This window comes from Anabrus simplex, chromosome 13 (assembly GCF_040414725.1).
Source record: "Anabrus simplex isolate iqAnaSimp1 chromosome 13, ASM4041472v1, whole genome shotgun sequence".
Lineage (NCBI taxonomy): Eukaryota > Metazoa > Arthropoda > Insecta > Orthoptera > Tettigoniidae > Anabrus > Anabrus simplex.
In genome coordinates, this window is record NC_090277.1 from 62650867 (window position 1) to 62675933 (window position 25067).

General features: G+C 38.6%; 1 protein-coding gene across 1 annotated transcript in view; it reads left to right on the forward strand.

The window, feature by feature from the left end:
• LOC136884740 (mucin-19) overlaps positions 1–25067 on the forward strand; it is a 415881-nt gene that overhangs the window by 73350 nt on the left and 317464 nt on the right. Inside the window, exons 4-7 of the mRNA XM_067157030.2 lie at positions 6370–6410; positions 11496–11705; positions 17768–18845; positions 23084–23279. Coding sequence (XP_067013131.2) covers positions 6370–6410; positions 11496–11705; positions 17768–18845; positions 23084–23279 — 1525 coding nt within the window. The remainder of the gene's footprint in view (positions 1–6369; positions 6411–11495; positions 11706–17767; positions 18846–23083; positions 23280–25067) is intronic.

Consider the following 25067-nt stretch of genomic DNA (forward strand, 5'->3'; position numbering starts at 1 on the left):
CCAAGCAAAATTAAGAAATGCAAAGATACTCTCTTGGAAAGAATACTGTAGTAATATATCTTCAAATCCCTGGGACATAGTCTATAAATCAGCATCAGGTAAAATAAAGAACACTCAGATTGTATCAACTCTTATGAACAATGAAGGTCGCTACACAAGAGATTTAAAGGAAACGATGCAGTGCATATTAAACCATCTTGTTCAGAAAGATGACGAAATGGAAGATACTGTTCAGCAAAAGCAAATAAGGAAGGAAGTAGAGGAACCAATAGACACTCCGGATGACTGGGAATTTACAGAAGAAGAAATAAAATCTGCAATCAAAGATATAGGTCTTAAAAAGACACCCGGTGAAGATGGAATCACGAGCAAAATATTATGGTGGACGTATGAAAGTATCCCTAAAACTATGACATCTTTATATAATGGTTGCTTGAAGAATGCTTGTTTCCCGAAGCGATGGAAAAATGCGAGAATCATACCAATCACAAAACCAGGGAAAGAGAAGCTTCAGGATCCATCCAAATTCCGACCAATAAGCCTGCTAAATGTGGCGGGAAAAGTACTAGAGAAACTTCTAATAAATAGAATTAATCACTACCTTCATACCAGTAAACTACTGAGCGAAAATCAATATGGCTTCACTGCTCAAAAGTGTACTACCGATGCAGCTATGGCACTTAAGGAATTTATAACTGAAGCGTTCAAAAATGGTCAAATAACCATCATTGTTAGTCTTGATGTAAAAGGAGCTTTTGATTCTGCGTGGTAGCCATGTGTCCTAAAGGCCCTAAAAGATTTTAAATGCCCGAGAAATTTGTACTACCTTACTAAGAGCTACTTTAAGGATAGAACAGCATTCATGAATTCCAATAGTATCCAAGTCGAAACAGTAGTTAATAAAGGATGTCCTCAAGGTTCATGCTGTGGACCGGGGTACTGGAATGTACAGTATAATGCACTGCTTAGTTTGGAATACGGGAAAAACACCAAAGCTATAGCATTTGCTGATGACCTTATAATTGCAGTCAGGGCTGAAACTGAAATTGAAGCAGAAAATATTGTGAATATGGAATTACGGAAAGTTACTAAGTGGTCAGCAGACAACAAAACCCGTTTCAATGATAGTAAGTCAAAAGTTATGTTAATTTCAAGAAGAAGAAAAGCAAAGAAGACAATTGACATCTTTATGAATTGGAAACGTCTTGAACAAGTAGACAAGATGGAATATCTAGGAATAACTATAGACTCTCGCTTCAAGTTCAATGACCATATCAATAAAGTCAGTGAAAAATGTATTAAATTAATAAACGCATTATCAAAATCGGCAAGAATAAGATGGGGTCTAAAACACCAGGCTTTGGAAATAATATATAAAGGAGCAATATTACCAATGCTGATATATGCTGCACCGATCTGGATAGAATCGCTGGAAAAGAAATGCAATCTGATTAAATACGTGAGAGTGCAAAGACTTATTCTATCGAGAATAGCAAGATCGTACCGTACTGTATCTCATGAGGCACTGTGCATCATCACAGGAATTACTCCAATAGATATCAAGGCTAGAGAGGTTGTTACTCTATACAATATCAAATCAGGCAAAACAACTATGAATTATGTCATTGATCACCCAGAAAAACCTATGAGATGGCTCCACCCAGCCAAGTTTCCTGGTACCGAAGATCCAAGAATAGCATTAAATGAATATATCCCATGTAAATTTACACAGATGGAAGCAAAAGTGAAGGAGTGGGAGCTGGCATAGCTATATACAGATCTCATGAATTAATAGATCAATTGAAATTTAAATTGCAAGACAACTGTTCGAATAATCAGGCGGAGCAATTAGCCATATTAAAATCTCTGGAATTCTTAGTAACTACTAGGACAGAGGATGATGAAGATAAGAAAGCAATTATTTACACAGATAGTAAGATAGCAATTGACTCCATTGCGGACTTCAGAAATCATAACCAACTGATTGAGAATATAAGAAAGACTACAGCTATTCTAAAAAGAAATAATTGGAGAATAAAATTTGAATGGGTTAAGGCACATATAGGAGTTGAAGGCAATGAACTGGCTGATAAAATTGCAAAGGAGGCTGCAAAATTAAGTGAAATCTGTTTCGATAGAATACCCATCTCTACATTAAAGAAAAATCTAAGAGAAGAATCAATTCATGAATGGCAGCAAAAATGGGAACAAACTTCAAAAGGCACACTTACAAAGGAATTCTTTCCAACAGTTGCAGGCAGATTAAAATCCAAAATCAACTTAACACCAAATATGACTACAATACTGACTGGACATGGAAATATTGCTTCGTACTTATGCAGACTTAAAATTATACGTAACTCCGAGTGTTCCTGTAACAGCAGCCCTCAGACAATAGATCATATAATTTTCGAGTGCAGTGAAGTGAAAAATATTAGGCAATTCTTGATAAATAGTGTTAATAGAGGTGATAATTGGCCAGTGCAGAAATCTGTGCTATTAAAAAAGTATTTCAAGGAATTTTCCAAATTTGTTAATGCTCTGGACTTTCAAGCTCTCAGGAAAAAGGAAGACTGATATTGATTGATATTGGTAAGATTAACAGTCATCTAGAAATTTAATTATTCAAATGTAATTTATTTTTGTGCATTTGTAAGGAAATGTATTGTAAGTGCATGTAGTACTACTCATGTAGTGGAGCATGCAGAGAGTATGTACAGTAAATGAAAAAAAAAATAATAATAATAATAATAATAATAATAATAATAATAATAATAATTGAGGGAATTGTTTCAAAAACCAGATAAGTCCACTTTTGGTCATAAAAGAGGTAGAAAATGCATAATATATGATGATGTGCATGATTTAATCCATGAACCAGACTTGTATGGACTTATAAAACCCATGTTTAAAGCAAACATGAATACAAGACAGAATGAGACTTTTAAAATTTCTCAGTACAGAGTGTTTCAGTACAGTTCTGACGAAAAATACATTTTTAGGGTCAGTAAGAATCAACAGGAAACCATTATGTATGAGTTTGCAAGTCTGAAAAAGAAAACAACTGCTGATCTTGCCATTCCAGAGAAACTAAACTTACTGTGTACTGGGCTTTTACTTGTGAATAAAGCTAAATATATTGATGTCATGAAACTGGCAACAAAGTAAATTGCATGAATAGACATGAATTTATATTACAAACTGTGTCATATTTCTCAAGAAAATGTCGGTGAAGAAAGTGAAAATAGTTCAGGAGAGTTAGACAGTAAGTTAAAGTTACATAGTTAGACTACTAATTACCTGATTTAATATGTGTTTGTTCTTATGCACCTTTTACACTAGATTACCATTTTGAAAATATCTTGTGAAGTGAGTGATTGTTTATTTAATTATATTATACTGATATGAATTTTTATTTTGTTGTTCAAACACTATCGAACCAATTACGATTGACCCCGCTTGAATCTTACGGATATAAAACAAATTTGAGATTATTGGTGCAAAAAAAAGGTTAAGTCCAATTACAAATATAATATATTTTGTAGGAAATTCATACTTATTTGTGCTTCCTTTTCTAGTATAGTGCGCAAGACATATAAAAATCAATCTGTGCAACTGATTTTCAAAGATTCCAGTAAGTTTGCGATTAACGCTCTTTTATTTTAATTTTCTCAAGAAGTGTTATTTTGGACTTGTCTTGTTTCTGCAACAATGCCCTCAGTTACAACCCTAATTTTAGGCAGGAATACGTTAGAATGCAAACTTACTGAAGCAGGTAACAAGTACACAGAGTGTGTTATCATAACTGTACCGACAAAAAAATCAGGGATGCTCTTCATCTTACCTTAAGGGGGTAGACCCAGCTTAACAAAGGAAAAAATAGGTTAATATTCATTCGATTGTTAAATATGCTACAATTGTTGTTGACAATTGATGCACATACCCCAGTATTGACATGCTTCCTGGCAACCAGAAGCAACTTCAATTATGTCAGAATTTTAATAATTTTAGTATTTTATAATAAAATATTCCAAATTTCTCGCCTTTTTAACAGTATATCACTGTTTCCCTTATAAATTCCAAGTTTATAAGAATTTTTGTACTTTTCCTTTTTTAAACTGTGTATCAAAACTCCAGCTACAAAATGAACCTCAATCATTAACATAGACTGTGATTTGGATTTTTTGTGGCCTTTTCATTCCGAGCACCAGAAAATATTTATAGCTTTTAAAATAAAAATGTTATATAAAATCGAATTTAAATCCTATTTATCTGAATGAGGTACAGATTGTAGTACGAAATTATGGGAGATAATTCTGAAAAAATCACAATTATCCGTGAATCAGTAAGAGAGTTATGAAGGAAACCATGATATATTGTTAAAAAGGCGGGAAATTTTGAACATTTTATTTTTAAATGTTATAATTAGAATGTTGACATTATTGAAGTTGCTTCTAATTGCTCTTAAGCTTGCCAATCCTGGGGTATGTGCAGCATTTGTCAACAACGTTTGTAGAATATATAACAATCGAATGAATATTGGCCTATTTTCCCCGTGTTGAGCTAGGTCTCCCCCCTTAAGAACGATTATTCAATCGGATTGGCGGATAAATTTTTTTCGAGATAATGTGGTAACCCTGTTACTTCCGAGCGTTCTATTCAAATTGACGAACTCACCGTATTTGCCATGCCGCTGCCTGTTGCTCTGCGTCAGAGAAGGGAAGGGAGGGGAAGTGGGAAGTGGGAAGTGGGAGACAGAGGTAATGCTCTACTCACCACATATCCTGAACAGAGTCCAAACCTCACTACTACGCCATCGTGAACTGTACATCGAAGTAGGAGGGGTTCATATTGAATATCTACACTACTAAACCATTGGGCGTATTGTTTCCTTCTTCTTCTTCTTCTTCTTCTTCTTCTTCCGGGCTGAGTGGCTCAGACGGTTAAGGCGCTGGCCTTATAACACCAACTTGGCAGAATCGATCCTGGCTCAGGCCGGTGGTATTTGAAGGTGCTCAAATACGACAGCCCCGTGTCGGTAGAATTACTGGCACGTAAAAGAACTCCTGCGGGACTAAATTCAGGCACCTCGGCGTCTCCGAAGACCTTAAAAAGTAGTTAGTGGGATGTAAAAAAATTACATTATTATTATCTTCTTCTTCTTAATATGTTTACCATCCAGGGTCGGTTTTTCCCTCGGACTCAGCAAGGGATCCCACCTCTACCGCCTCAAGGGCAGTGTCCTAGAGCTTCAGACTCTGAGTGGGGTATACAACTGGGGAGGATGACTAGTACATCGTCCAGGCGGACTCACCTGCTATGCTGAACAGGGGCCTTGCTGGGGGATGGGAATATTGGAAGGGATAGACAAGGAAGAGGGAAGGACGCGGCATTTGCCTGGAGGAGAAGTTGGAAACCAGGAAACCCACTTCCAGGATGGCTCTACTCAATTGACTTCCTGAAGCTGAGTGGACCCCGTTCCAGCCCTCGTATCACTTTTACAATTTCGTGGTAGAGCCGGGAATCGAACCGGGGCCTCCGAAGGTGGCAGCTAATCACACTAACCACTACACCGCAGAGGCGGACACGTATTGTTTCCTCCATTCAGTATTTCATTCCATCTGCAATGTTGTGAGTGAAGGAATACACAATAGTGGGGCGGGAGCGTTGCATGTTCGAACGTTACTGCGACCAAGAGACGAGATGAGAAACGATCAGGTGACAGGTGTGTTTTAATTACAGCGTGTTCTTATACTGTGTGTGTGCAGTTACGACTGTTTAATAAACGAACTGTGGACATTGCCTGTAACAGACAAGGATAGTCCTGTGCGAGTCGAACTAGGAAACTTCTGCATACGTGCGGAGCATTATCTCCGTCTCCAACATGCACACCACTTCCCCTGCCTCTCCTTCTCTTCCCTGAAGCACGGCAGCAGATTGTGCTCCGGCATATCAAATGCGGCGAGTTCGTCAACTTGGATAGCACGCTCGGAATTAACAGGGTTACCATATTTTCTCGAAAAAAAAATTTCTCCGACAACCCGATTGAATCATCGTTCTTAACACGAAAAGTAACCCTGATTGTTTTTTGCGGGCATAGTTACCATACACCCTGTAGTCTACCCTGCACAACAGTTACGCTGTGAGTTATGCATAAACATTAAGGGTGCGATCCACCAGAAACCCTAGAATGTATGTTACTATCGCTACATAACGGAAGAACGGGCTAGTCGACACATCCTGATAACCAAATTAGATTGCATTCTAACCTATTAATGCCTAAATTTCCGAGGACTAATAATAATAGATACCTGTGCTGAACCACCTGTACCAATCATTTAGAGAGCTGTTGTGTTTCTTTACTTCCAGCTTGTCCGGTTGCCCAAGGAAAGATAAAGTGACACCAGAAAGTAAGTGAATTCCTGCATTCACTTTTATGGATCCTTGCATCCTACTACATTTGCTAACTAATTATCATTTTCCCGCCTCACTTGCATCTACATAAAAAGTATTTTAGGAGCTTTTTATAGCATACCTGTATTTTGATATCATTTTGCTCTTCGACCATATAACATACACTCGCAGGAGGCCAAGGAATTCCCTTTCACTTCATCTTAAGAGTAAGTCTAGAAAACCCACTGATTGTTAAATAAGGAATAGAGTCTATCTCAAATTCTGTCTGTGCATAGGTAATTCACTGACATACGCGAGCATTTGCAATCCCGAAATCAGCTATATAATCCTTGACATTCACTCAAACTTCCCATTTTATTCGTCTTTGACTAGTAACATATATTTAATCTCTCAGAAATATTTTGTTCAAATCATTCTTTGAAAACAGTCCAGGCATAATTTTAATGCAAAACTCAAATTTTGGAATTATATTGTGGGATATTTTGTTTTTCATATTATTTCATTTATAATCATTCTAGTGAATATTTTAGATTATTTCTTGAAAATGAATTTTAAACATTTAAAGAAATTGAACTGTAATATTTAAACAGATTTTTTCAAGCATTCTTGTTTATTCAGTGACGTCTTATGCACTCGACAAAATGACATCCTTATATTTATGATACTATGTCTTTTGAAATTCTATTTAGTGTAAATTTATTTATTATTTGTATATTGAAATAACATTTGAGATTTCCCACCCCTTCGACCATATTAGACATGGCCCGAAGTGAACTCAGATATTGAAAATTATATTCCGGGATGTTAAATTCTCCCTATCGTGTAGTTTATTTGGCCTTCTGTTCATTGTCTCTATCTTATATGGTCGAAGGGTCTTAGCAGTCTGTAAATATTGTATGAATTCATTATTGCCTTTATTTGCCGGGTAGAGAGCTCTTTTCCTTCTGTTCATCTTATTTTTTCGTTTTTATTTGTAGCAAATTAGAATTCTGTGTTTAATTTTTTCTGTCATGATTTTGTTCAAGTATCATCCAATATATTTCTCTAGTTATCATATCACCTGACCCTTAGGGCATGCACAGAATCTGTCGGAACTTTGATTGAGTATAAACACCTTTGTTATTCCTATGAAAGTTATTTGAATTTAATAATGAAACCATTCACTACCTTATATTTATTTTATAAACATCCCTAAATGGGACAATTTCAAACAAAAAATTGACCTCAATATCATTCGCTTCATAAAGAAACACTTCATTGATTAGGTTTACAAATTTTGATATTGATTACCATATGTATTAGGATCTTCTTTTTAAAATCGGGATGCGTATAATTCGTAAATAAGAAAAAATAACCATTTTTACCTTTGTTTTCCCATGCAATCTATGCATTCCATTTAAAACTACCTATTTGTATAGTAATTTAAAATATATTTTTAACGATTACATTAGAATACTCCCATAATTTCACTGATGCTATACTAGCTGTTTCTTATGAGTCATAAGATTCTGCACGACTGTATTACATAAAACAAAATAAAAGAATTGTAATTCTATTCCTAAAACATGATAAGAAATTTAAAATACTTTCCCAGAATACAAGAACGAAATTCTACTGCTTATTAGCAGTACAATACGCCACAGTACAGAAAGGAATTTTAATACTGTCCCGCAGTACATGGAGGAAATGCATCTACTGCCCCGCAATACATAAAAGAGAGTAGACAATCTCGCAATACGTCACAGGTGCAGCTGCGCGAAAACCATTGTTGCCGCTAAAATATTGACTCGCAGCACATATTATGAACGAGAATTCTGTGATATAATTCACACAATATTGAACCTAAGATGACAGAACCTTACGTCAAAGTTCTATACTAAACCGTTTTCTGAGGTGCGACGACGAATTCTAGGAATCTCTCAAGAACGTGATAGAAGAAGGAACTATATGTGTATTCCAGCCAACAGAGTGTATATTAAGGTTACCTGTACGTAAAAGCTGCTTTGTTTTCAGGCCCAAATTGTTCATTCATATCTAAGAAAACTGTTTGTTCAAAAATTACCAATTTCTGCTCACCTTCTAACATCAACTAGGAAAAAATGCATGTATAATATCAACTGCCTATTTCTCTTAGTTCATCAACAGGGATTCCAATAGCAACAAATCGCATTTAAACATTCATATTTCTGCCATAACGTTAGATACTATTTTAACACTGTTGATAACAGCATTACCTACTGTACGATAAATATTTACAAGTATATCAAAAAAATTAATTGACTCACAAAAAAGAAAATGTTCTCCGCTCAGAATTTTCGAGGTGGTACTTATATTTTAGTGACACATACATCTTGCAAGTCCTCTTTATCACTTTAAAGCAGTTAAAGATGCGTACTGACTTTGGTGGCTCTCCCTTTTGCGGTTCCTACGAAAAATATACCTAACGAATCAAAAATGTCGCTTTCATAAACGTAATGTTGCTGCCATATTTAAACAGCCATTTTTATTTTATCAGAAACATGCACGTATTTTAAAATTTTGGATGTCGGAAAGGTTACCCTATTGGAAGTAGTGGAAAACCAAAATGAGATTTTTTAATAATTTTTCGCGTAAAGGTACAATTCGTTTTATGAAGCCAATGATGTAAATCTTGTGACCCCAGGCTGTACCGGTCCTGAGTGAAAGAAAGCCCGAGACTAAACTCTACCTGAAACCACGGCATAAAATTGCCGAAGCCAGAAAATGATATAGAATTTTCAAGCGTAACTCAGACGAATGGCCCTCCCCTTCACCAAAATTTTCGAGTACTGAACTTTATCTTATATAGTTGCAACATAATGAAATTATTGATGTACATAAGAAACAATACTCATAATAACGGATTTGTATTTCATTCCTCATCGCGAATTCTTGATCAATACTTGTAGACGAAGTGTAATTTCCGTCCTACAACTTCTCCAAATTTCCTCAGAGTTAATTCTTATCCAACTCACGAACATTTAATATGTAATTCTTTAAACTAACATGTTCCCGTGGCGATATTAACTACTATAATGGAATACAAACATCATCATTTTACCCAAGTAATGTAGCCTATAAGCAATCACGAAATATCTAAAATGGCACAGATCTCTGCACATGGGTATGAGGGTGTTTAGGGGTTGTAGTAAGGTTGTAGCGAAGAGGGTATGGAAGTCTCTGCTAAGACACCAACTGGAGTTTTGTTCCAGTGTATGGGACCCTCATCAGGATTCGTGAACTGGAAGAATTTCAAAGAAAAGCAGTTTGGTATGTTCTGGATGATTTCCGACAAAAGAGTAGCGTTACAAAAATGTCGGAGAGTTTGGGCCAGGAAGACTTTAGAGAAAGGAGAAGAGATGCTCGACTAAGTGGTATGTTCCGAGTTGTCAGTGGTGCGGTGGCGAGGAATAATATTTGTAGACGAGTAAGTTAGAGTAGTGTTTTTAAAAGTAGGAAATATCACAATATGAAGATAAAGTTGGAATTCAATAGGACAAATTGGGGCAAATATTAGTTGATATAAAGGAGAGTTAGGGGTTGGAATAATTTACCGAGTTAAATGTTCAATAAATTGCCAAATTCTTTACAATTATTTAAGAAAAGGCTAGATCCCCTTGGGCGACTGCCCTAAATGCATATCAGTGGTGATTGTTTTGATCTCAACTGTCTGGCATTCATTCTTTACAGTCAAGTCATTTATTTTAATCAGTTCACTCTGAAAAAATATCTCATCATTATAGATATTTCTACATAAACCAGATATGAAATACTGGAGTAATTACTGTTCCTAATTACGTATATAAGGAATCTGGCATAATATTTCGAGGTATAAAGTTCGACTATGTTCTTCGTAAATCAAGTTACAGTTTCTCAGAAAAAATAAACAGCCACATGAATAATTCATGAACGATCATTTCTTGGATTGAGAAGATGTTGTTTGGTCATGAGAAGGTATAGCAGCGCTTTTGGAAAAATCTGAACAGACTGTTAACACAACAAGTGGTCCAAGAACGAAGACGCCCATTTACTACGAGCCTGATATAAAGCTGATTAATAGAGATAGATTGATATATAATTCAAAGAATGAGATATCCAGGCCATAATAAATCATATGGATAGGCAGATCTGTAGTGGACCAAGAGAGAATGATTTTTTAAAAGGATATAAATTTCTAGTGCCTCCATAATTAATGTTGATAAAAGATGTTTTAATCTGAAACAGCAATCCCATTCAGATAGCATAGATTAGTATTTTAAAATTCTCTAATCTTTTTTGCTAGGGGCTTTACATCGCACCGACACAGATAGATCTTATGGCGACGATGGGATAGGAAAGGCCTGGGAGTTGGAAGGAAGCGGCCGTGGCCTTAATTAGGGCACAGCCCCAGCATTTGCCTGGTGTGAAAATGGGAAACCACGGAAAACCATCTTCAGAGCTGCCGATAGTGGGATTCGAACCTACTATCTCCCGGATGCAAGCTCACAGCCGCAATTCTCTAAATAAAGCAAGTACAAATGCTCAATATATTGATAACGTCTTATACCAGATTAGAGTACCTTTGACCTCCTGTTAAAACAGTAATTGGTGCCTCATCTCCTAACGTTTGTTATCCAAGTTCAACAACCGTAAAAGTTTACCCTTATATTGAAGGACCCTCGGGTGAAAATCGCTATAATATTTAACATTTAAAGTCTAAAACATTCACAAGATTTTAAAAATATCTCTGCACATTTAATAAGGTCAGGTATTCAGTAAAACTTTTATTCTCTGTTTTTCCTAGCACTAAAAAATTAATTTGCATATTTTACTCTATCAATGCGTCATTTAAGCACAGCACAAATCAAATTAATTCAACTAAATATTTTTTACTTTTAATGATTCTATCATTAATTTATTTTTTTATATCTACTCTCTACCCGTTCCTTTTGTTCTTTTATAATACAGTTTTCGTTTCTTTTTTTTTTTGTTATCTGGTTTGTTTGGTTTTAAATGAGAGAAAGGCTGTCTATACTCAATGCCATTGTGACGAGATGATTCTGTTGTCATGTCTTCCCCATCAGTCCTGGCGATGCATGAAACAATCCTCAAATGTCCAACTCGAGGTTGCAATGGTCGAGGCCATGTAAGCACCAATCGCAATAGTCACCGAAGTCTGTCCGGATGTCCCATTGCTGCAGCCTCCAAGCAAGCGCTGAGAGAACAGAAACATGCGTCACGGGTAATGGTGACGTCGTCTGCGCCTCCAGGCGTCACCTCACCGCTCCATTCAGGTTAGTACACATTCTAGATCCCGGATTGTAAGGCAGTAATAGGTCAGAGTGTGAACTTACTGAAGCGGCTAACAAGTATAGTCCACCTGCACAACGACCATGCTATGAGGTTTGCATAAATAGTAGGGGTGCGGTCTATGAGAAACCCTAGAATTATGGAAGAGCGTGTGGCGGACATTTCCTACTTACAAAATTATTTTGCATTTTACCTATTACTGCCCAAAAATCCGCGATTTACACATTACATGTCAAGATCATCATAAATTTCAGGTATAATAAGTTATCATACGAGCGTACATTCAGCGCCTGAGTGACTGCTCATGCACGAGAAACTGATAAATTCCTCACGTATGAATTAATAACCTCTGCGTTCTCCATTCGCAACATCAGCAGTAGTGAAATAATGGAAAAATGTCTACATAACATTGGCCAATATGCCAGTCATCGATGACTTCTCGGCAATCCGTAAAATATTGTATTTCTCTAATACAGTACAGTGGACCATGGGAACAGACATAAAGCATATTTTAGATAACATGGAATCATATCTGGTGGCCTAGGAGGTCATATAGAAAGTACAGGGTCATCCAAGTAACGCAGAACCGAAGGTGAGGCTGAGACCACAGCTGGCAAGCTATCGCTTTCCACCCTCGGAGAAATACGAGAGCAAGCTAGAGTGAGTGCCTGATAAATTCTATTGTGATTGAAACGTAGTCACCCCTCACTTCTCGTCACGACGAGGTGCCTGATAGAGTGGATTTATATATTCGCGGAGACAATGATGAGATCAATTTTTCCCTCATGGACTTCATTCAAAATCAATCAATCTAGTAAGTCCAATCCTACGCATACAATATTTACCCTTAGCGTACGAACTTTTCTCTTGTGTAGTCCTGTAGTAGTCGTGTTTTCTTCTTCAAAAAAGCTGTATAATGAAGATACAAAGTCTGACTCACAACATTATGAATTAATTTATCACTATAAGCAATAAGCCCCTGTCCTACTTGTATTTCTTCTCCGTGTGGTACCTCTCGAAGCAAATTCCAGGATAAAGTTCAGGTTTCTTAGTGCAGGTGTTGCAAAAATACACTGTTTTCCTTCTTCCGCCTATTTTTACCTATTGCTACACAGTGTACAATCTTTGGTTTAGTATTCATCCCCATATTGAGTACTAGACCAAGAAAAGCCCTCATTTCTGCGATTGTCACATTCGTCCAATTAGCCCAGAGGCACCTCCTCAATGGTGTATTCATTTGCATTTATTCTATTGCATAGAGGTTAGTCTCATAAAAATTTGTTGTACCAAATCTTCCGTAAAAAGTAATGTAAAACATACAAGGGGAATAGATGGTTTCTTACCGGTGGGAGCTGATAAACCACTAATCAAAGTGTGCGCTTTCTTTACGAAGTTCGGATTAGCTGGGTGATAAACTCTCCAACCATCGTTTGGTTCACCACTATTTTTATCGCTTTCAATTACTTCCATTTCACTAGAATTGTCATCATCACACTCAGAAATATCGAACTCACTGTCCATAACTGATAATTCGTCATCCCTGATGTCAATTTCATCTAAAAAACGAGCTAGCTATATCAGAAAAAGTAGCACTGCCCTGTCTGTGCACCGCCATTTTCACAGCTGACTAATGTAAACAACAGCTCGTTCTTTATTTACCTGTAAAACTCGTGCAACACAGTTTTAACGCATCTAGAAGGATGTGACATTCCTAAAGGTGCTATACAATAAATATAGATAGCAGCAGCCTGCATAATTGCTTCACACGCGTATATATTTACCGTGGAAACAGCTGGCGGGTACATCCCGACATACGTCCAGAACCTACAGTCGTCCGCTGAGGGTTTATAGGATTTTTAACTTAAGTAACTTGGTATCCCTTTGTACAAAATCTTTGATAACTCCCGTTTAGTAAGAAAGAGAGCTCAGACATTTCTTAGGAGATTTTCTTCTTCGCTTCGTATCATTAATACTTCCCGTTCTACGAAATCGATTAACAAATCTATGAATCGTCCCACGACTTCGATCTCTAACACCTGAAAATTTCTCGTGAATTAGTTAATCACTTATTTGGCACTAAACAACGAGTGCAATAGCCTTCGTCATTATACGATGGTCATCCAGAAATTGAGCTTTGCTCTTTTTAAAAGACAACATAAATACATGTTAAACTTCATTGGCAAGTTAGAGCTGTTTTTACACAATCACCACGAGAGTGGGATAGAGTTTTCTATGCCAGTGCCATAGACGTCTGCCACCTGGGAATGGAACCAGAGTGTGATATTCGTCTTCAGCTCTTCGTCCGTGTGAAAATGCTGACAGGAGGACAGGAATTTTATCGTTCTACGTTGCGATTTTATTTGACTTAAATAAATATCACACGTGAACACATTCACTTCCTTATATAAATTACTTTATTTACACTGTACGTCACAACACACAACTATACACAGTAGCAAATGACACTATGTGCAACATCCAATAGTGGAGTACCCTGAAGTCGATTCTGTCAAGTACAGATATCAACAACACTGACGCGTGCACTATAACATACTCTCTCTTGAATTCCCCACCTCACTCACTCACTCGAGTTCAATGATCTGACTCCACCTCGGAGCCCAACAGTCACTCCCAGTCCATCACTTGACTGAGTCCCAAGAACCAAAATCTGCGAACTTAGAACTGAGAACTGCCTTCACTGACTGACAGCTCGATATTTATACTCCTGGATCAACCATCTAGAATTATCGACTTCTGGAAGAGTTCTTACGACACTCTAATGAAACACACTCGAAACATCGATCGACCAGCTAGTCGAATGGGTACTCGAAATTTCCATCCGTATTTAAAAATGTACATGGAACTATCTACAACATTCGTAATGTCTCTACATGTATCTGGATAATAAAACCTAACAGTAAGTTTCCAGAACCCTTCATATAAACCAAATTATACTACAATAAGTCTAACATACGAACATTACGGAATTTTCTACCGCTTTCGACCATCTGGGTTTTGAGGTTAAACAATACTATAATTAAATTATATATAACATACTAATTGGAGGTTTTACGTCTATACGATGTCGTACCTACGACAATTTCTTGAGGTGTAAAATCAGAACTGTACAGTGAATGATCATCTTCCAGCTGAACTCCTTCAGAACAGTTCATGAGCGCCTGAACATTCCACGTTTCTTGTCCTGAATGGCTCATCGTAATTTCGGTACAAACTTTATCACACATCGACCTTCGCAGGTGGCAGGAGAAAGAATACGAGCCACTGCTACTGCGCTACTGACACCAAGCAGTACTTGCCCGGCGGATATATGATAGCTACGTCATAGATCTGTCGCGCATGCTTATATTTCCCGGTTAAATACGTTTACTTTACAAGAAAATAAACAGAGAAACTTAATTTTTGGATGGTCTACATATAGTAATGTAAAGAAATATACATACTCTCCATATAAACTAAATGAGCATACTGCAATAATACAACTATTTCACATCAATATATCTTACATGCCAATTGATATACTTATATATCAACATAAAATTTACACTCCGTACGAATAAATGATTATCCTCAACTGAAAGACATCAGAGTAACAAAAAAACAGCAGTATTGTAAAAAAACCACCAGTAGTGCGGTGAAATAATCTCGTAATAGCATGAGGAGATTTTGCACGAATGTGCGAATCGTAAATAAACACTTGATGTGTAACAGGATAATTAGGCCTATTATTATTATTGTTTTTACCATTTATTCTCACTTCACTTTGCATACAGATGTTGTTCTCGCAGAAACACAAAACAAAGTGCGTTGCGAGACAAGGCCGGAACCGGTAGTCCCCGCAGGCTCCCCTCCCTCCCACGCAGCTGTCCGGTTAGTCATTCCCAGCCGCCAAGGAAATTGGATGGCTCAGTATTAAGTAATAGTTTCAATCGTGACAAGTAATCCATCACTCCACGAAGACTGTGTATCACTCTATCTCATCTAGCACACTGTCATAGAAAATATAAATTTTACAGATTATCTGGAGGTGTTTTTGTCTCTTTCATATCAAGACATTTTTAAGAGTTTTTCCTTTGTTTTAACTCTCCACTGAACTTAATCGCAGTCATGTCTACGAATTATTTTTATAAGCTTCATCCATCGAGTTCATTCCTAAATTAGCCTTTATTTCTTCATTCCGAGTGCCCTCCTGCCATTGTTCCCACCTGTTTGTACCAGCAATCATTCTTGCTACTTTCATGTCTGTTACTTCTAACTTATGAATAAGATATCCTGAGTCCACCCAGCTTTCGCTCCCGTAAAGCAAAGTTGGTCAAGAGCACTTGTTCTGCCGATGTCGCTGATCCATTACCATTAATACTTAGAAACGAAGAAAAGTCTGGCGGATTCCTGCAATTCTCTTGCTTGCGGAACAACTCCATTCGCACCACTAACTATAGAAGGATTAGATTACCTTACACATAACACTATTAGTGCAGCGCTTTGCTAATCATAAGAAAATGTTTGTTTTCCATTATTTTATGATTGATGTATTAATGATAATGAACTTCAATATTTCACACTCGAAACTCATCAAGCAATATGGCAAATTACAATCTAGAACTGTTCTGAGCACATTATGTGCATTAAAATCTCCATAATTACCGTTATTTGAATAGATCTTCTTCTTCAAGTGCCATCTCTTCTCAGGAGGTCGGCTACCATCATAGATATTCTTGCTTTAGATGACGGAGAGCGGAACAGCTCCATTTTGGAACAGTTGTACCGATTTTTCAGATTATCATTCCAAGAAATGCATCTTCTTCCTGGTCTTCTTTCGCCTTGTATCTTCCCTTGAATGGCCAGCTGCAGTAGATGATCTCTCTCCTCGCATGACATGACCGAGATACTGTATTATTTCTGATTTTGACAGTATTTAATATTTCCTTTCTCCTTCCCATTCGTCTTATTACCCCATTGTTTGTGACCTTATCTGTTCAACTTTACCGCAGTATCCTTCTGTACGTCTATAGCTCAAAAGCCTTTAACTTGTCCATTTCTCTTTTCTTTATGGTCCAGGTCTCAACTCCATAGAACAAGGTGGAGAAGACGTAACATCTCAGAAGTCTAATTTTTACGAGGTTCAGTAACCATTACTGCACAATCATTTTTATAACATTCGAAGACCCATACATCATGCCACATTCCAAAGTAATTCCAAATTTATTCCTGAGCCTTGTGATAGTTATTTATATCTGGCACACTAGCAAACTCACCAGCAACTTAGAAGACAAAATACTGTGTAGTCGGCATACTTTCCTCCTGTGGCAGCCTCCTCATGGGGGAAATTGTATTAATCAATCAATAATAATAATAATGTTATTTGATTTACGTCCCACTAATTACTTTTACGGTTTTCGGAGACGCCGAGGTGCCGGAATTTAGTCTCACAGGAAATATTTTACGTGCCAGTAAATCTAACAACATCAGGCTGACGTATTTGAGCACCTTCAAATTCCACCGGCCTGAGCCAGGATCGAACCTGCCACTTTGGGGTCAGAAGGCCAGCGCCTCAACCGCCTGAGCCACTCAGTTCGGCAGTGCTTGTATTTTGTCTCTTGCTGTGTTGTCTCTCCATTGATCATGAAGCCCTCTTGGTGTTGTATTCGGGATGCTACCATAAAACGTTTCTGACTTACATTAAGTGTTAAGCCCCATTGGTCACTTGCCTCCACGACTTGCTTGGTCAGTCACTGTGAATCTTGTAGGCTTTCTGGCAACAACAATGTGTCATCTGCAAACCTTAATTTGTTGATTGTTTTTCCATCAACTTCAATTCCGCTAAAGCTGCGTGTATTATTTCCTCTGAGTATTGGTTAAATGACATTTGAATACTACACATTCTCTCTGGAGTAAGGACAGTGCTTTAAGCTTTCGCTCCGTGTCAGTAACCCTCTTGTTACTTATTTTTAATTTGTTTCAATTTAGCAGAAGACCATCTAAATGGCATACGACTTGAGTTCCATCTGTGTTTTTGCTGTGTTTGCAGTGTCTGGATGCCAGCCGGAGTTCGGATTCAGCAGCAAGCCCCCTCAACAGATGCCGCACATGGGGTCTCCTGGATCGTCATGTTCTTTACCAGCAGACGTGAAACCTTGTTACACAATGGGCTCCCCTGGCGGCAGTTCCCCGTACTACACGGGCAAGACGGCGACCGTGAAGCAACAGCCGAAGACTCCGGACGTGATGGAGAGTCCCGTCAAGGTGGTGCCCAAGACAGAGGTCACGATCTCGGCAAGCTGTTGCAGTGCCTCTTCTGGCGGCAGGATGGACCTTCTCGTCCCCAAGCTGGAGGCGGAGACAAATACCTGTCGTTCCTGTACTCCACCACCTCAGACTGGTCTCCGCCAGGCGACAAGTTTCGACCCTTCATCTTATTTGAATCAAGATTCGAATTCTTCCTCCGTATCGAGCATGGACACGATGCAGTCCCGAGGGTCGCAACATCCGCAGCAGCATCCTCACCACTTGCAGCCCCCAGTACCTCCTCCCCCTCACCACCCAGTGGTTGTCCCGCCCACACACCACGTCCCACCACCACCAGCGCCATACAGCTCCATGTCCTTGGCGGAGGTGCAGCACCAGCTTCCTCAGAGGTCGCCGTACGAGGTGGCGTCCTCTTCAGACGAGCTGTACCACCCTCGTGCGGACAGGCCGTACAGTACCATGAGTGCGGGTACAGTGTCCAACATCAGCAGACCTATAGTGACCTACAGCACGGATATGAGAGCTTACGACGCAGGACATAGGCCGTATGACCCTGGTACCGCCGCCGCTTACGAGAGGTACGACGCGACGCCTCAGCCGTGCAATCCTCTGCAGCAGCCTCCGCAAAGAGTCCCACCACCCCCTCCCTCAATGTACGGATACTCTGCAGCCTCCAGCGACCAGCAGCATGACTACCACAGTCAGGAGGCAGCCGCTGTAGCAGCAGTCCAACAGCAACAGCAGCAACAACAGCAGCAACAACAGCACCAGATGGCGGTGGCAGCAGCTGCGGCTGCAGGGATGATGAAGACGGAGAATTCATCGGAAGCGGACGGCACTACAGGACCTCTCTATCCAAGGTCAGTGGTGCCCGTGCAAGCATAAAATATACTAAAGTATAATAAAACTGGGTTTGATATCAAATATTGGGTTAGTCCATTTTTCCACGAAGAGTGAGGCAAGTCTTTTATTTATTTGGCATGTGGCTTCGAGTCCGAGAGTTTCCTGGGACATGTTCGATTATCCTTGTATAGGCATCTCTGTTTGACTCCCAAGGGTGGCCTGCGTGAATGGTTGTGAGATTATTATTAGTATTATCATTATTATATTTAAATTTTCATTACGCCGTGAAACCCTTCCTCTGTCACTAGTGTTGGTCAATATATCTAAATAAAGCATTTTCACATTTAAAAACTGATTAATAGGAATCTCTCTGGAACTGTTGCTAACATTTAACACAACGGAACTTTTGTCATTGATAGAGCCAGGATTTATAGGTCAGAATGCAATCTTACTCAAGCGAGTAACAAGTACACTAGCCTGGACAACAATTCTGCTTTGAGGTGTGCATAAACATTAGGGACCCGGCACATTTGAACCCCCTAGAAGTTATGTTACTCCCACCACATTACAGAAGAGCAGACTAGCCGGCATTTCTACTGGGCAAATTAGTAGACTATGCATTCTAACCTATTACTTCCTATAAATCCGGGCTCCGGTAGTTACTATTCTCACATAACCATAATACCTCGTTTGGGAATAAGCTATTACTAGATTTTCGGCAAATATTATATTTTACTTCTACTTATATTACTTCTATTTTACTTTACTTTTCAGACTATATATTTGAAACAAAGTATAATTATCCGCGTGACAGACTCCTCTGAGAATGTGTGTGTAAAATTTCATGAAGTTCCGCCGACCGGTTTAGACGTGATATCGCTTCGGAAGGGAGACAAACAGGTGGCATTTCATTCTAATATATAGATATCATATATGGATAAATATATGGATCGGATGACACACCTGTTCTCATGGAAATGAAAAGGTAGATATCCTCAAAAAAGTATACTCCTCACTCAACATAGAAATTACCTAGAACAAATCATCCCCAAGCTGTACAAACGACCAAATCAAAACATATCTGATAAGACAGTGGAAAAACTTCTGGACATCAAGAACAAAGGGTTCTGTCACTTCTTCTTAATTCTCAATCCTAAGATTGGTTGGCAGCAATTCGTCTTCTCCAGTCTTCTCTGTAATCCGCTAATCTCTTCATTTCCACATATGAGCTTTTTCCTACGTCATCTCTGATCTGTCTTGAATATTGCAGGCTAGGTCTTCCTCTTCCTCTTTTACCTTGTATCATTCCTTCCATGACATTAACTATGAAACCATTGTACCTATAGAGATGGCCAATTAATTGGTCTCTTCTTTTCCTCATTGTTGCTAAAAAGGATCTTTTTTCGCCTATTCGTCGAAGAACTTCTTCATTGATGAGTTTTTCTGACCATAAGATATTTTCCATCCTCCTCCAGCACCACATCTCAAATGCTTCCAAAAGTTTCTTATCAGGTGCACTAATAGTCCACGTTTCTGAACCATACAAGGCCACACTCCAGACATAGCACTTAATAAATCTCTTCTTGGTCTCCACATTTAAAGTCCTTGATGTAAGTAGTATCCATTTCTTGTCACAAGAGAACTATTTTTTCCCAACTTATACAGTCGACTCTAGTGCAAAACGTTGGTGCCCGAATTCACTCTCACTCAGTTCCTCTCCGGCCAGTGAAAGGTATTAAAGAGCTACTTTGAACGCTTTAAAATTACACTTTAGAAAATGGAAATTGCAACACCATGAAGGCATTGGTCGTTTGTGTTGATTTTCAAGATATGGAACGATGCCATGTAGGTATGTAAACGATAAAAGCTTCAGACCCATTGGATTGTTGCTACAGGTCTCCGCACGTGATTGGTCGCGGAAGAATCAACTCCAGTATACGGACTCTGGTGTAGCGTAGTTGACTTGTAGTCTGTGCAGTGAAATGTTCCCCGTCAAACATGCCTTGACGACAGAGAAGAGCACGCTATCAACAACTGTCGCTGTTTGAGAGGGCTCGGATAATTGGGCTGTGTGAGGCTGGATTATCGCTAAGGACTGTCGCTGCACGTGTTGGCCGACAGGCATCTACGGTACAACGTGTATGGCAGCAGTGGTCAAATGAAGGTACCCACACTCGTAGACCTGGCACAGGCCCAGCGAGACAGACAACTGTGAGAGAGGATCGCCGCATCATTCGGATGGCGCGAATGGAACCCCATGCAACAGCAGCGCAAATTCGAGCATCTGTGGCACCCCACGTTACACAACAAACAGTTGGTAATCGTCTGCGTGCAGATGGCTTACCGTTTACTGTACCATGATGGACGGACAAGATTCGATCTTGAGTGTCGCTTAAACAATTGTAATGTGGAACTTTCAAATCTATTACACCATATGATTAGGAAATGCTGCTGCTACAAACAGCTCCTCAAGTTCATTCACCATATCTTCAATAATTTAGTTTCCTAATTTTGAGTCAAGGACCAATAATTAACTAACTGATCAAAATTTTATATCTAATATACTTGTGTAAAATGTTATTCAAACTATTAGGATACTCAATACATAAATAAATACATATAGAGAGATAAATTAAAATTTCAACTTGAGTGATTCTGAGATAATTATTGTCAAAAATTATTCCTGTCTTGAAGAGTTAGAAGTGTTGTTGATGTTTGCTAATTGATTTCATGAAAGTCTTCTGTTCTGGTGTATCCATCACATACACAGAGTGGAAAGTTCAGTACATTTATGTGATAGAAGTGAATGGGGATGCTTTGAAGCGCATCCTAATAATACTTGTGGCTTATCCTCTGGTTGTATTCCACTTTTGATGATCGCATGTAGCTGTTGCACAAGAGCTCAGTAAACCAAGGACGCTATTCAAAAGTTAAAATGAACAACATTACCACACACCGCTTACAGTTCTGATTCGCATCCTCTGATTATAGCCTCATTGGTAAACTGAAAGAGTTCAGCGTATGATTTATTTAATGTCGGCACGTATGCGTCCGAATTAATATCGCTTCTTCGAGCCACGAAAACGGCAAACAGAAATCCCTTTGAATCTCAGAAAGCGGCAACCATGATTTTTTCCTGCCGAAGGCGCCACTTTGAATTTTCTAGATGGGCAAATTGGCATGGTGCAACTCAGTTGATTGCCTCTTCATCTCCGGTTCAACATGGTGTAACATACTTTCATCTCTCGTCACATTTCTTGGAAGGGTATAATGCCCAATAATCTCATACAAGACTAAGAGTTCGCTGCACAAAGTATTTCTTGTTTCCTTATGGACAGCTATCAACATCCTCCGAACCAAACTCTTTTCAGTCGCTACTGTTTCAGTATTCTGCACACGCTTGTTTCTCCAAGTTCTACTAGGTGTGACATTTCACTCACAGTTACACGTTTCTAGACCATGAACATGTTCTTACTGATCTACACATTGTCACATTGTCACGGTTTCGAACTGTGAGGGAAATCTTGAATCTTGACGTGTCTATTGCTGCTCGAAAATCTCTGTTTCCAACGACTTATACTACAGTGATCTTTTGTTCTAATGAAACCAATTATTTATCTTCAGTTTCGACTTAGCTAATCTATAACTGTCATGTTCTTCAGGTTGTCGAAAATTAAAGATAAATATTAAAATACCTGAAGAAGAATACATCACATGACATTATTCTATAAGGAAAAGATACTATTACGTAAAAACAGAATAACGTTTCGTTCTTCAAAGAACATTCAGATTCTATCAAATTTTATCTGATGTTTCATTATCCATGACGAATGTAAACAGCAGAGCCGTCCACTGGTAAACAATATGAGCAGGAAATATCTAATCTGATTTTTTAAATACTTAATTCATATTTATTGTGCTAAATAGGTTTGAAAACTAAAATTCAACTAACAAAGTTTTAGAATTTACTTTCCAAGAAAGATTCGCTACTTTAAAAATGTTCTTTAAGTGTACAATTAATTGTAAAACAAATCGTAACAAATTCCGACTAGAAAAACACGCAGATATCAATATTTCAAAACATGTTTAAGAGGAATAAATATTACAAATTTTGACATAAATTAATCTGTAATTCATGTAGGGGAATCGCGATGTTGACAGGCACACAAAGGGTTAAATGCAGAGAACTATTCTGAATTAATCTTGCTGCAGTTTTGTTGTGGTCTGATGGACTCTAGCACTGTCTTTGTTCCAGGCCTATGTATCACTATGATCCCAGTACCGGAGCAGCACTACCTCCGGGATTCCCCTCAGCCATCAACCTCTCTGTTAAGTGCGTGGCGGCGGCGGCAGCTGCTGCGCAGGCGCAGATGAAGGCGTCGGAACCGACGTCACCTGGAGGCTCTGTCATGGACTTGTCGACGTCCAGCGTCACATCTACGAGTCCGCAGGTAAATAACCTTCTCCCTCCTTCAAACCCAACATGGAGGTATAGTAGTACCAATATCTGCAAATACAGTAGAGACAATACGCGACACTTACGGATTTAGCCTTGTTAAAATGAGAGACAATTCGGCTGTGGCTCTCCTAGTGACTTGACCTGAGAAGACGCGCTAAATTCAAATACTAATGGAAATGCATATACGAAAATGGATAAATAAATTACGTCTGTTACGGAGTTATCCGTGGTAGTTAGAGGTGGAAGAAGGTGCTGGGTGGAATAGGTCTCAACAACGAAATTAAAATTAATTTAAAATTTAACAAAGGTTATATTTTCTTTTCGAGATCAAGAAATAACAAGTATAACAGGAACTCAGTTGTATATCAACAAGTTAAGAATGTACAATTACAGTTTATTAATGGATTTTGGGCTTCGAGCCCCAGATTCACAATCCCTGAGCAATGAGCCCAACTTTACCTATACACAAGGTTCAACAAAGGGGCAGAAAACCCCAACCATGCCAAGGAGCATTTGCTCCCAATTACCCAGTTAAGCCTGCTCGAGGCACACAGAAAATACAATTTTCTGAAAGAGCGAACCCGCTCTCAAAGTTCAAGCCTATTCAAAGGCCACACCAAACTCCACCTTCAAGCTGGCCTCTAGGCACACTAGAACAGGGGTAATGATAATACTCAAACCTACTGAGGCCCATTCAATAAAGAAACAGGTCAATTACATGGCCCAAAATTCTGAGTTTATTGGAGGCGTAGCTTGCACTCCGAATACACTTTTAAAACCTACTTGGCACTAGGCCGTTTATGCAAGGGCTAATCCCATACTAAGGAGGTGACACGATAAGAAAACTTATTTACATTATGAAGAGAAGAAATACGGTAATGAAAACGTAGTCACCTCAAAACAATATGAGTGGGAGCTCGAGAGGGTTAAGCACTCTCTATCCCAATTTATAGTTAAAGGGCCAAAATTTCACCAAATATCTATTACATTTTAAAAAATTACATGAGAGAAGATTTCGAACCTGCCCCGAGTGTTAAACTGCTGAGCTAGCAAGAAATAAAGTTGTTAAATGGCCATTACCTTATAGATGAACGGCTGCTCGAAGAAAGAGGCGCTTCCCGCCCCCTGCTACATAATCACACTAGGAGAGATGTTACTGAAGTGGCCAGGAGACAAGAAAATCAGCAGTTTATATACACTCGAGGAAAATTCGAGACGTTTCATGAATGATTACAACCCGCCCACAAAATTTTATTAATCGGCTAAAGATTACAAGTCAAAACTGAAGAAGACACCTAGGATAGGTGGAAAATTAATTACAGAAATTTTTGATTGGCTACATTCAAAACAAGCGGAAAGAAAGGATTATATTGCCAACTCTCAAACCACAGAACAAAATTTAGCAAAAACAAAACTTATGAATGTTAAATTTCTTCCGGACAGTTCATTCCTTTACACCAGAGAGCGTTATCATTTTTGGTAGAGACATCTGTTAGAGAATGTTCAAAGTTCTTGCTATGGAGCAGACAAACACGAACGAAATTGACATAGTTCAGAACACTTCAAAATTTACAGTAGAGACATCTTCTGAGAAACCTTAGAATTAATATGGTTGTTAAAGTTCAGGCTTTCTCCTGCAGAGGAGTCTCAACTGGCGCAATGTTTGAATTAGCGGCGTGGAGGTGTACCGCCCGGTACAACGTCTAGAAAGAAAGTGTTATTGAGATATTAACTTCGAAGTTGCTAAAGCAATTCCGGATAAATGAAAGAAGAATTATTT